The sequence below is a fragment of the Heloderma suspectum genome, chromosome 6 (assembly GCF_057233095.1).
Source record: "Heloderma suspectum isolate Gila_16-S chromosome 6, 16-S_ref, whole genome shotgun sequence".
NCBI classification, from domain to species: Eukaryota; Metazoa; Chordata; class Lepidosauria; order Squamata; family Helodermatidae; genus Heloderma; species Heloderma suspectum.
The window spans coordinates 125331960-125346115 of NC_139463.1; the positions used below are offsets into that span (position 1 = coordinate 125331960).

General features: G+C 48.2%; 1 protein-coding gene across 1 annotated transcript; it reads left to right on the top strand.

Annotated features, from left to right (window-relative positions):
* Positions 1 to 1046: 1046 nt before the first annotated feature.
* On the top strand, positions 1047 to 11917 carry LOC146343056 (uncharacterized). The gene is made up of 9 exons (XM_084808118.1): positions 1047 to 1098; positions 2372 to 2549; positions 3212 to 3539; positions 6081 to 6160; positions 7052 to 7329; positions 8304 to 8624; positions 10483 to 10593; positions 11264 to 11337; positions 11766 to 11917. The coding sequence occupies exons 1-9, from the start codon at positions 1047 to 1049 to the stop codon at positions 11904 to 11906; spliced, it is 1563 nt and encodes a 520-aa protein (XP_084664244.1). The 3' UTR covers positions 11907 to 11917.
* Positions 11918 to 14156: the final 2239 nt, after the last annotated feature.

The window sequence follows — 14156 nt, forward strand, 5'->3', positions numbered from 1 at the left end:
ACAGAAGTCGACATCTTATTGGTTAGACTGAGATGTCCCTCTCTTTGCTAGATGTCCCTAGCAAAGGGTCAAATGAAAACTCCAACTCAACCTGGACAAAGTAGGAGTCTAGTTTCATCAGTCCATGGACTTTAATAACAGAAGTCGACATCTTATTGGTTAGACTGAGATGTCCCTCTCATTTCCCTCTCAGCAGGAAACAGCAGCAGGAAACAGCTTTTTCCATCATCCAATCAGAATTGCTAATAAGAGGTAAAGAAAAAAAAAGCGACTGGAAAAAAAGTTGGAAGCCTTCAATTATGCACTGGTCCATTCTCACATTTCAGAAATTCGAACCAAAGCACAAACCAGAATCCAACTATCCTTCCAAATTTGCGCTTCTCCAGATTTGCAGTGGACTTCCCAAACAATGCCTACAAAGATGTGTTGATTAGTGGAATGTACAAAAAAGCAGACACTGAAGAATGGACTAGAAGTAGGAAGATTGCTATCAACAATGATTATATTGGGCAGCACTGAGTTCCTGTTTTCTCACCTCTGGCTGCACATAGCTGCTCTTCGCTAGTCTTTAGTGCTTTGTTTAGATGAGAGGACAGGAGAAGGCAGAGCAAAGCCGGATGCGGTGATCTGCCCCTGATTGCTTTTAGTGCAGCCTTTGGTGTGGCCGAGGCCTCGGAGCTGATCTGTGGGCTTGCTGGGGCGTGGGTGAGACATGCTGGGGGAAGGGGGTGGTGATGCAGTTCCTGACTTGTTCTCTGCTGAGAGAAGCTTGAATTCAGCAGTGCCAGTTCTTCATCACTCTTGGGAGAGAAAGCATGATGGTGGTGGAGCTGAGAACCAGCTGTGTGGCCGTAAAAGGATCCTTACTGAGCATCGAGTTCATTGCGTTGGTGACAGGTCTGGGGCCTCCTCCTTCTTTCTGTCACCTTAGCTGGGAAAGTCACCATCTATCTCTCCCCTCCCCAAGATCTCACTGCTTTTCTCTCTTGCTCTTAATTTCCAGGTGTGCTTTGGATACTTCTCTGGCAGTCAGCCCCTGCAGGTAAATGGACTTCTGGTCTTGCTTTGAGGTTGCTGAATTGTGCCAGTCTTCTAGGGGTGCAGCCAGGGGGAATATCATCTTTCGTTGCTGCTGCTTTTTTTCTTGCACATCTCCTGTGAATTGACCACATGGTTAGAGACACAATTCCAGTGAGCAAAGTTTTCCATAGAGTGGTTACGAAGCCACAGGACGAGCATCTTCCCCTGCTGGATTCCTTCTTGTTATTCTGCTGCCAAAGACAGAGAGAGGAAGCTTCACGGAACAAGGTGGCAAAGATAGAATCAACAGATTCCTTGCATCCAGGCCCCCAGCTGACAGGGAAACCCCAAATGGCAGCTTTTCTTGTTGCTCAAGGGCCATTCTGTGTCTTCCTGTTTAAATAAAATAACCCAGTTGCTGAAAACTGAGACAAAATGTACCCCTGGCAGAAAAGAGGCACAGGAGAGATGAACTGATGAGGAACTCTGGATCAGATTAAGGGGAAATGGGTAGACTTTAATCTGATTCCGGTGTGTAATGGTCCTACATTTGGGAGACTGTACCAGTTGCTCCCCTCTGGTGGGAGCAGTTAGTTGCCTGGGGTCATAATTTAAAGTTCTTATACTCCACCTTTTAGAGCAGCTTATAATATTAATAAAAACCAGTACCAGAAAAAGAAGAATAAAATGGTACTATCACAATAAAAACTATTTAAAATAGGCCAGTAATACTCAAGCTCATCTGAGGAGCTGGACTGTCATCTGTGAAAGTTGCCACCATGATAAATGTGTTAATCTTTAACTTTCCACAAACCTCGTGCCTGTGTCTGCTGCAGTAGAGTACCACAGAGGTTGTTTGATAAAAGTGCCTCTTAGGCTGAGCCCTAAGGGCTTGTGTGTAGGTGTGTGGGGAATCCATTCAATTGCCACCTGGATTTCAAAGATCTGTCTTCTTGGCCCCATGCTTCAGAGGTAACTTTCTTCATGGCAAGAAACCCAGCTGCCAAATGGGCCTTCCACAGATACAAATTGCAGTGTAGAGTGGAAAGGAAGTAGATATATCCCTTTGACTGATATTGCCATATTCTGACTGTATTGAATCAGTCTCACTGGTGATTCCTGTGAGTCCTTTGAACTAGTGTAGTTTTGTAAGGTGCTGAGTGTAGTCTGCTGAAAGATCTGCTTTAGCCTTTAGATTCTATCATTTACCAGAATGATAGAATCCCAAGGGCACCTGGGGAGAGGAAATCTAACGGATTCAATGTCAGTCTGTAGTGTAGCGATTTCCTAAATTCTTGGGACGTGGAGCTGCTGAACTGTGTTTCTTATTCAATCTGCTGCCCTTCCTCAGATTCCAAGGAGACTTCTGTGGCTCAGCCTCCACCAGCCCCCACCCTGTCCTTGTCCCCTTCAGATGGCATCATTGCAAGAGGGGAGCAGATCCGTTTGAAATGCTCCCTCCCAGAAGGACAGGGGACAGAGTGGTTCTTTTTCCAGAAACTGAAAGAAGATGGTCAATGGCTGCTTGAGTATAAACAGCAGCAGGAAAATACCTTGGAAGTCCCCACAATAAATCTTCTTGGGCGAAAAGAAATATTTGTGTGCTCTTACTTGGGGAAAAACAGTGCAGGAAGAGCATCCCGTTCTCAGAGGAGTAACCAGGCGGTGTTCTCTATCATGGATAAGGATCCTTCTTCTTGCAAATGAATTACACACTCACACACAGACACACACCCAAGGTCAACCTCATCTGCATGGTACTGAAGTGAGAAAGGGGTCATCATGAACCAGAATTCTGTGGATGACCAGTAGCCAAGGGACTGCAGGATAGCAGGAGAAGCTGATAGTCTATTTTGCTTCATTCTTGATAAGCTGCCTTTTGGGGTCAGCCCTTCCAAGGCAGACCATAGCATACGAAAACACCAAGTGGTGAAGGCAGTTGGGATTCTGGGTTCAGCGCTCAGTTCTGCCCCACGCAAAGTGGGACTTGTGTGTCTTTTCCACACTCCAAATGCGAACCTGAACCGGTATGACAGTCATGTCCTCCGCTCAAGAAATCCTGGTGATCCAAATGCTGTGAGGGGATGAGGGAACTCTCACTGTAGGCCAGGGGTGGGCAACACGCAGCCCGTGGCTGTAAATGCCCTCCGTCCTGTTTTGCACCTCCCATTTTGTCACCAAATTTTTGCAGCCTGCAGCAGCAACGAAGCAGCATTTTGATTTTAAGCAAACGCCAGTCCCGCGGCTTCCAGGATCAGGAGTTTGCATCAAAGGACCCATTCCCTGCATGCCTAGTTTTGAAAGGAAGATGCAGCTTTTCTGTCACTGCCCCCTGCCAAGACATGGCAGTGCAGGAGAAGCGATTTGGGCAGTGGGGCGGGTGCAGCCCCTGGTGGGTTCCAGGTGGTGGTGGTGGAAATTGGTCCCCGGAGCCTGAGGCACAGGCCCTCAGCACTGGCCCGAAATTGCAATACTCACTGATCCCTGGGGAAGCCTGTAGCATTCATGTCAAGTTTGAAGTGCAGATGCCTCTCTAGCATGGCACAAATTGGACACTAAGACCCAACGTTCTGGGAGTGATTTTTTCTAAATATGTGGTTTTTGTTCAAGTCTGCAGCTGGTTATCCCCAGTGGAGATGTATGAGATTTTCATTTTTGCTTGCAAAGCATGGGAGTGATTGTTGTTTGAAGCCCTGAACATGATCACAAGCACACATGCCCCGGAAATGTTTGCAGATGGCTTTCGTTCAATGTTGTGCAAATTTCCAAATTTTCCCAAGTTTTTCCTGTGGACTCCTGTGGACTAAAGGTGCACTTTAGTCTCTAGAGGGACATTGGTTGAATTTGGAAATTGTGCAGATTGGGGGGACTTTGCAACAATTGCACATTTGATCACTCTTGAATTATGTAATTTCCCTGTTTGTGCAGGGTGAGCACCCATGACAAGCACAAACAGGAATTGGGCATGAGATGAGTAGTGAGACAACATTTGGGGAATGCCAGCCATCTCAAGCATCCATCAACCACCCTCCCCTACCCACCAAATACAAAACAGAGAAGCAAAAGCATTCACATCTATTAGCAGAGATTAATCTTTCCCAAGTGAAACCAAAAGGGACAGATCCATCCAGGCCCAGGGCTTTGAGCGCTTTGCTCTGAAACGTCTGGCTTTGAATCCTGGTGTATTCAACTATGTTAGTGCTGAATTAAGGTTGCCACCTGTCTGTGTCTTCTGCCAGGTTCCTCATCTTTAAAAGTCTGGCTTTGAATCTTTTAGGGAGCAATCCTATGTGTATCGACAGTCACCTCCAACCCAGGGGGCAACTGCCTATCCAGTGCAGGGCAGCAGGATTAGTGAGGAGCAGATCTCCTCCTGTCAAGGGCTCCTTGGAGGCCTCTCTCAGTCTAATCCAGTGGCCAAGTCCAGACACAGACAAATTGATTATTTTCAAAGCTTTATTCCTCTCTTACAACTTAACAACTCTACCGTTAGCAACTAGATATGAGCAGCAGAGTACCTATGCCCTAAGTTGGAACAGTTGGTCCCCGTTTGAAAGGGAATTACTGGCAGACCCCTGAACTTAAGGGCTAGGGAGAGTCCCTCCCCTTTTCCCTTGGATCCTCTGGGCGCAGCCGTTGTTTGCGCGCCAACCGGGCACTACGCCTCCTTTCTGTGCCCTCCATTTGGCGCCGCTCTCTGCATCAGCGTCGCGTGTCCATCAAGTCTGCTTCCCACGCTCTGTCACTCCCAGGACTGCTATCTAAGCTAGGAATGCTGGTGGGAGGAATCTCCGTCAGCTGTGGGCCCTGGGAAAGAGGAGTGCGCTCCTCTCCCAGGAGCGACTGCTCTTCCTCAGAATCAGAACTACTCTGGGATTCTATGGGCTCAGTGTCCACCCTGACACCTCCTCGCTCCCCCCACCCCGCTTTTGCGGCTAGAAAGCAGATTCCAGCTGTCTAGTCATGGGACCCTGGAATGCGGGAAGCGGCGGCCGGACGACACACAGGGTGCACTGTACTGGCATTTCTGACCTCCCCACCGGCTCTCCCTTGGGAAGGCCCCATTTTTGCCGCTCCGTGCTGCTCTTATGAGAGCAACGCATGGGGCCATTCCGAGCTGCCTACGAGGCAGCATGGGAAGGGGTGGGGGTTGGTTCTCCAGGAACTGACCTTCAGAGCACGGGCTCCAAGGTCAGTTCCAGGAACAGACCTAGCCACTGACTACCGGCCATAGGGTTGTGCCCTTAAAGTCAGGCTTTGAATCCTGGTGTATGCAACCGTGTTAGTGCTGAATTAGCAGCGCCACCTCTGTCTTCTGGCAGCCTCCTCAGCTTTATCAGCTATATGGCAGACAGGAGCAACACTAGCCTCTCCATGCGGGGAATGGCTGCACCTACTGAATTTGGCTGGTGCAAAAGCATGAAAATCTTCTTTCAATTCATTTTTTGACGAGAAATTTCTAAAATTTGCAAAATTCATATTCGGGAAGAAAGAACTTGAGATTTAAAATTTGGGAGGAAACAAAACTGGCAGATTCACCCATCACTATTTGGACACATGCCATTGATGAGGATTATTAGAGTGTTGACTGCTGAACTTCTCTGGATGGAAATCAAAGTCCCTACAAGTGTTGAAAACTAAACTAGTTATTAAAACCATTTTAACTTGTTCATAAATCATCTGGAATTAGGAGTGAGCAGTGACATGGCAAAGTTTGCTGATGACACCAAAGCTTTTAGTGGTTTAAACAAGGAGGTATTTCAAAGAGCTCCAAAAGGATCTCTCAAATCAAAGGCAGTTCAGTGTAAGCAAGTGTATAGCTGATGGAATCCAAGCTGGTGGTGACTGATCAAGAAAGAGATCTTGGGGCTGTGGTGGACAGTTCGATGAAAATGTTGGCTCGGTATGTGACTAATGTGAAAAAGGGAAATTCCATGTTGGGGATTATGGGAAAAAGAATTGAAAATAAAACTGGCAATATCATGCTGCCCTTACATGAATCTATGGTGCAGCCACCTTGGAAATACTGTGTCCAGTTCTGGTCACCCCATCTCAAAAAGGATATTGAGGAGCTGGAAAAGATAGAGAAAAGGGCACCTGAAATGATCCAGGGGCTGGAGCATTTCGCCTATGAGGACAGGTCAGAACATCCGGGAATGTCTAGCTTAGAAAAATGTGAGGGGGGGCATGATAGAAGTGCAGAAAATTATGCGTGGTGTGGAGAAAGAGGGTCAGGATACATTTTTCTCCCTCTCTCACAATACTAGAATGTGGGGTTAATCCATGAAGCTGAACACTGGGACATTTTCAACAGATAAGAGGCAGGACTTCTTCACACCATGCATAGTTAAACTGTGGACTACGCTATCACAAGATGCAGTGATGGCCACCAACTTGGATTGGACAAATTCATGGAGGATAAGGCTCTCAGTGGCTACTAATCATTATGGCTATATATATTGCCTCCAGTGTGAGAGGCAGTATGCCTCTATATACCAGTACTTGGGGAACAATTGGGATATAACTGGTCACTGGTTACGGGGTGTGGGTGTGTGTCTACTGTACTCATATTGTACTTGTCCCACAGGCAGCTGGTTGGCCTCAGTGTGAACAGGATGAAGGCCTAGATAGTCCTTTGGCCTGTTTCAGCACAGCTCTTCTTATGTTCTTATGGGTTATTTACAGGGCTTGGACAGGGCTTCCAGTGCAGGCTGCTCTGTTTCTGCTAGACCAAGGGGAAAATGGGAGAGTGGAGTCTGGCTTGTATGTAAAGGGTATAGTGAATTCTCCATTTCTAAATGCAAAGGTCCCACCAATCCAGCCTTCCCAAACCAGGCTCCCTCCAGATGTGTTGGACCTGCAACTCCCAGGACTGTAAAGAGCTTGTCAGGTTGAAAGGGCCTTGTAAAAAAGAAAAGCATGCCTGCCTCTAAAGAGCGGAGAGCATAGGCAGGTTTTTGTGACCCCCATTAGACTCTCCTTCTTCCCTTTTTTCCTCTTGGTGCGTCTCAGTCCCTCCTCCCGCTCCCAGCCTCTCCGCAGATCCCCCGGGACCTCTGTATCTTCCAGGAGAGAAGGTTACGCTCCGGTGCTCCGCTCCCAGCGATGCTCAGGGGATGCAGTACCAGTTCTTCCATCTCAGTGACAATCTGACCCCGGAGAGGAACCTTGCTCAGAATGGGACTGCCTGGCTAACCCTGACAGCCACGAGGGAGAACTCCGGATTATACAGCTGCCAATACTCAGAGGGTGAATCTTACAGAAATGCTTCTTCGGACAGGAGCCGTCCCGTCAGGATCGCAGTGACAGGTGCGGTTTTGTGTCAGTTGTGTAGAAGCGGGGTCTGTATGTGTGGGGGACTCTGTTTATTTAGTCCCTTCATATAAGGGTTGTTCCCTACTGCTGTCCCAATGAAAGCATGCCCAGCCCCACGGCTGATGCCAGCCACAGCAGTGCTATTTTTGAAAGGACCTTGGCAGAAGAGGGAAGGGTCCACCCCCCTCCCCATGTGCCTCAGTCCCAGTGAAACTCGCACCCCTCAGCAGCTGTTATCATTGAAATGAAGTAACCCTGTCCCCTCGGTCGATCCATTTAGCTTCAAGGCTTGTTGGGCCCCCAGCCTCACATGCTCTAGGAGCAGCCACATCTTCCTTCATAACTTTGGCTTTCAGAGGTTTTGGTTCATGTAGTTTATTTGGTACAGTTCATGGTTACTGTTAGCAAAACACAGATCATATGGGTTTCAATTCTTCTTCTCGAATGGTCTGCACACACACACACACACACACACACGCTACAGTTGAACTTTCACAGTTATCCTTCTTAATCGTTTCAGATATATGTTGTTGTTGTTGGTGTGTGTGTGCTATTTGTTCTATGTCATTATTTGAATGGTTTTATGCATCATATAATGTATTTCAATGGTATTTTTTATTTTTGTGAACTGCCCAGAGAGCTTCGGGTATGGGGCGGAAGCGGAACAGAAATATAACACATGAAATGACATGTATGGTGGGGGTTAAGGGAGAATTCTCACTGCTTGAACTGCAGATCCATGAAACAGACTTTCCAGGCCCAATATGTTTCCATGAAGCCAGTGCTGAACTCCAGGAACTCTCAGTTCTTACAAAGGTGATACCCACACCAGACCCTCAACTCTCTACAGAGCTGTCTGACCCAAATATGGCTTCCTGTATGAAACCTCATGAACCATAGCCTCGGAACCACACGGCCACTGCACACTCCCATGCTAATCCCCTCTTCATTGTGGATCCCTCCTCCAGATCCCCCTCCTCCTCCGGTGCTGAAAGTGGAGCCGTCATCTGGAGAAGTGAATAAAGGGGATCTCCTACTCATCATTTGCTTGGCCACTGAGAACCACACTGAGAAAAAGTTCCATTTCTACAAGGATGGGGTTGAGATGTCCTCCATCAATGCAGTGTCTCTGAGGAGCTCCGATGAAACTGGAGACGTCTCCTCAAATGCCACTGTGAGCATCCCAGAGGCCAAGCCCAGCCACACGGGGGAATTTGCTTGCAGCTATGAGGAAAAGAGGAGCATGTCATGGACCATGTCTCCCTGGAGCCAGAAGGTGAATGTCACAGGTGAGTCATTTTGGGATGGTGGCTGCACCTGGTGGCTAGAGCCCATGTCAGCAGTAGGAGAACCCTTTGTGTATATCCTCTGAACTCCTGAGAGGGTACAGCTGCAAGTGCCACAGATCGAGGTTGGAAAAGACATTGGGTTTTTCCCAGCATACCTTCAACACCATCTCCTTTCTTTCCTGTGCTTCTTTTCAACCTGTTTCATTAGCTCAGAGCAGCCTCTGGTGTTACCTTTCATGTGGCCATTCACCATGCAAATACAGGTGATGGTGACAAAAAGGACCTAAGCCTGACTCATGTCCCTATCCCCCCCCCCCCGCATTACCCTGGTTGACTGCCCATCAGCCTGGTAGGGGCATCTGTGTGGGATCCAGGCACAGAGAATTACCTTTGCACTGGCCAGGTGGACACACATGCACAGAGATATTCTTCAGTGGCTGCTCCCCAGCTCATCCTTCCTGCCCTCAGAACATGACCCCCAAACTCTGAGTCTTGCAGGGGTGATGCAAGAGCAGACCCCTTTTCATTTGGGCAAACATTTAGAAGCTGAGCATGCATTTTTTATTGGTTGCGATTTGGGCAGGCATAGTCATATACAGATAGAAGGATGCTCAAGTCTTCCTACCCACTTGCTTTTCGCTTTCAAGAACAGGTAGGGATGTATGAGAAATTTGTTTCAGTTTTTGTTTTTAAAATCAGGATTTATTTACCCAATTCCAGTGGCGGCTAATGACTCAATTTCCAGGGGACTGTGATTCCATTCAGGGTGTTAGTTTCCACCAGCCAAACCTCTAATGGTGCTATCCAATGCTCTGAACCTATTTTGGGGATAGCATTCAGCACCTTGAATAACAGCTTTCAGCACCATGGTAGGACCATCAGAGTTGGCTGGTGGTAACTAAAACCCTGAATGGAATCACAGCCCCTCCGGAACTGAAGTCACCAGCCTGGTTCACACCTTCCAGAGGCAACACAGACTTGGCCATAATCTGCAGTTGAAGTCTGTATATTTCCAGCCTTGAAATGTAATTCAAATGAGTTCAACAGCATGCATACATTTGAAAAACAGGCATGAAAAAATGCATACTCTTGTAAAATGTGTATAAAGACATTTAATCAAAGGGGAAAGAATGTATACATTTCAAAGATGCATACAACTGATGTGTATGTTTGGGAAAATATGCATGGGGATATACATAGACTTTCATTCAAAGAGAAACACCCCCCCCCCCACACACACAAAGCTCCCATCTGACGTGGACTCAGGTCAGAACGAGCTTCAAGATGGAACTTGGAGAAGTTTGGCAAAGCTCGAGTTCTGCTGATTCACTCATCCCTAAGAACAGGGCAGTTCAAAAATAAGGCTCAGCCTCAAAGGAGAACTACCAGCTCAGAAAGGGGGGTGGATTTCGGTGGGGCCGGTGGAAGGGGAAAAATTCTCCAGGAGGTGCTGCTGGCTGTGATTCTGCCCTGGGGAAACGGAAGAGAAATGATGGCTGTCGTCCCCCTGCCCCAAATGCTCCAGATGTGGAATTGTCCTGGGGGCGTTTGGGGAAGAAAAAAATGGTGGCTGCAAGGCAGCACGTGTCTTTAGGAGCAGCTCTGCTGCCCCCATCTTGGCAGCAGCAGTATTCTCCCCCCGCCCTGAAAAGACCTGCTGGGACTGCAGCTGCCTGCCACAAGTAAGCCCCTCCCAACATGCCTATAAAGCCCCCCCTCCCCAAATCACCCAGATGCCCCCACTGATAAGCAGCCTACAAAAGGGGTGGGAACCTGGGGGTGGGGAATTTCCTGACAACTCCGCATTAAAACTCCAAGGAAATAACACAGAACCCCACCCCTCCCTTCCTTTTCTTAGTTTGTGCGCCGAATTCCCCTGCGTCCTGGCTGGCATATGCCTGCTCACCTATCCCATTTGCGGTCCTGATGGTTTCACTTGCTTTGTACTGCTGGAGGAGGAAGAAGACGGGTATGTGATGGGACTTGGGATCTTTTTTGGCTACACACCCTGGAAGGAGGTTGCTAACGGCTGAACTACACACTACATTGATGTATATCATGGTGCTGATCTCACCTCCTTTTTTACCCGCAAGTAAGTGCGCAGGGCTCCGATACAGATCAGGACCACCACACGCAGCTTGGGGAGGTTTAACCCCTCCCAACCAGCCGCTTCCACCTCTAAATTTGCACCCTCATTTTAGGGGCTAAAAAAAAAGAGAAACAAAATTCCATTGACATCAATGGAGGGTTTATTTTCCTCTTTTTAAAGCCCCTGAGGGGTGTGAGGGTGAATTTAGGGGGGAATAACCGGGTGGAAGATTTAACCCTCCCCTTCCCATGGAAGTTGGTCCATATCTGTATTGGCGCTCCACGCATATGCTTGTAGGTAAAAAAGAAAGGAAGGATCAGCTGTGTGCTTTTTTTTGGTTGTAATTTAGCCTTGTCAGGCAGTGGTTAATTTTGCTTTAACAGAGAGAGTTGAGGGAGACCACCACATCAGACCTGGATTTAAAGATATGATACGATAAACAAACAAATGAGCAAATAAATGAGCTGAGTAATGCATGAGCACCTCTAGCGAAAGTCATACATTTCCACTCCTTTTCTTACTCTTTTTTTCTTTATTTGCAATGCCGAAGCATCAAGAAGAGCATCAAGTGGAACACAGTTAGACCATCTGGGAATGTTGGCGCCCCAGACTGCAGCCTCACAGGTAACTAGTGAGATCCGTGTGTGACTGACTTTCAGTTCATCCATGCCTGGGCTTGGAAGAGCCCTTAGACTCCCTTTAGAAATTATGGATTTATGGAAATGGTAGTTTGAGAAATGGAAGGGGGTATCTGACTGTCCGTCCTGATGTACAGATGTGGTCTACCTCTGAAGCACCCGATGCTGTGGATAGTCAAAAGGGGGTGGCTGATCTGACCCAGCGAGGTCTTCCTTACTTTTTGGAGTGTGCTGGTAATTCTCTCAGCCATCATCTCCTATGCAGGGATCCTTAAGGTGCACCATGTCAGCCGAACCAATTCCCATTTGTGATTGTGCTCCAACCCGCCGCCTCCCCCCAAATGCCTCTTTCATAATGGGCTTCTGAGCCAACGATGGTTTAATCCCACCCTTGGATTCCCTCTTCTTTCCCAGGGCTCAGACATCACCTATGCCATTCTCACCATTTCCTCTGCTCCGACTCCTCCTGCACCAGTGAGAGCAAAGCGACGGGAAGAGAAGGGGGTTGTGTACAGCAAGGCTCTCTCTCGACCCGTCAGCAGAGCAGCAAAATAAAAAGGTTGTGGAAAAGAAAAATGTTTCCGTTGTCTTTCCCACTTTGCTAATGTAACCATGAAATGCACAGCCTGGTGCTGCTGTGTGAGCTTATGTTGGGGGTTCAGAACAGGGTCCAATGAAATCAGTGTGGCTTATCGTCAAGACATTCAACAGATGTTTACATTTAAATGTTAATATGATCAAAGATTTAGGTTAGAATTTCAAAAGAGGGGGCGGAAGGGGGGCGAAGCATCTTCAAAGCAGCTTCTTTTCTTAAATTGAAAAAGTTAAGATTTGAGTCTCCCCTCCAGCTTGTCTCGCTTGCTTGAGGAGTCCTTTCAGGAAGCATCTTCCTGCAGTGCATCGGCTCTCTCCCATGTCAGCAACCCAAACCCTGCAGGCCACCTGCGGCAACTGGCCACTCTCCATGGGGCCCACAAAGCTCGGGGAGCCACACCGACTTTCCCCCACAGCCCAGCCAGTCAGGGAAGGGAACTGCTGGGCTGCGGGGAAAAAGACTGCTGACCCAGTGCTGCTGTTTGCAGCACGGGGATAGTGTTCTCAGTGGGGATCGGGGGGGGGGCAGGCTTTCACCTCCCCAACCCTCTGGTGATCTCCTGGCAGCAAAGAAATGTGGTTTTCCCACTACTAACAAGGGGAGGGAAGAGGCATCTTTGTGAAGGCCTCTCCCACCCCAGAGTGATCCCCATTCAGATCCTATCCCTAGGTCTCAGTGGGCAGGGAGGGGGAAGTTTAAATTCTCCATCCTGTGTCCTGGTATCTGGGAGGGTGGGAGGAAGACTGGGTGTGTGCATGGCCCTCAGGGCATGTCATGGACCAGTGATGCCCTGTTCTGTGAGTTGTGCCCCTGTTGTGCCCCTGCCCCCTTTTGCCCTTCCCTTCCTGTGGCCTTTTCCCACTGCCACCAGGTGGATTGTTTTCCTGGCTGCCTCCATCAAACTAGCCTTGAAACTCTCTGGATCTCAGGTATCTACTTTCAGGAATGTGGGAGGGTGGGTTACCCGAAACCAGCCATGGAGTGGAGCTGGCTGGGCAGGATTCTGGGGGGAGGAACGGATCGCCTCCCCGCATCAAGGATTTCGGGGGGTGGGATGGAGCACCTCCCCCCCACCGCAGATGTCCCTGGACGAAACCAGGTAAGTGTTTCGTACATCCCTAGTTGTGGGGCACCGGATGCTCTAAATACATCTGTGCTTGATCACTTCTGAGTGACACTGAGACTTGGGTAACACTCAGGAAGATTTAGTTTTTGGAAAGTTTAGCTTACTTCCACCTTGCCTTTGGAAAATCATTTCAGCACATCTTGAAGTTCTCTGATTTGGGGAATTTTTTAGCAATTTGGGGAAAGTTTTGCAATTCAAGTTTCCTAATGTAAGACTGCAGCGATATGAATGACATGTAGCATCACACACCAGTGGTTAAGGGAATGGACAGGCTGCTTCCAGCTGAGGTACACAAAACTACATGCATGACTGACAGCTTTTTTTCAGGAAGATTAGTTTTTGTACTTCCTCTGAGAAGGTTTTCCTCACTGTGTGTCTCTTGAACAATAATATGTGGCTGTGTCTTCCTGCTCTAGGCCATTCAGTTGAAGGGAGACTTGGTTTTTTGATGTGTCTCTTGTGACAGTAATCCGATTTTGGAGAGCACTGTTGTAGTAATTGACTCCACTGTTCGCAATACGTCCAATCCACTCCAGTCCCTTTCCTGGGGGCTTATGGATCATTTAGTGAAGTGAAGCAAGGGAAGTGAAGCGCAGGAAACAAAGCTGAGGAGTTTGATTGAAGAAGTTCCACAGTGATTTCCTCAGCCCCACACAAACAAATGGAACTACTTCACTGTATTTGAGTGCATGGGGCAGAACACCACACATGGACAAAATGGGGGAAGGGATAGGGAGTCTGAACCCCTCCTCAAAGCCCCTCACCGCCTAAAATCACCCCACCATGTTTCCCTCCCTCCCCAAAGCCCCCAGAAAACTGTAAGTGTTTGGGGGTGGGCAGCCTTTTTTTCTGTTGTGGGGTGCATTCCCTTATGTGTAATCTGTCAGCAATCACATGTTGGTGGTCAGTGTGGCTAAAGCCAATAGTTGCCAAAGCCTGGGCCAAAAGCGGGTGGGCAACTCTTTTCTCTTTCTTCTTCTTCCTGCCCCATCAGCAGGCTGACAGGGAAGGGAGAGAGAGTTCTTGCCAGAGGTCCCAATTGATCACATGCAAAGGGCTTTTGACAGTAGGCCGATGGCCACAT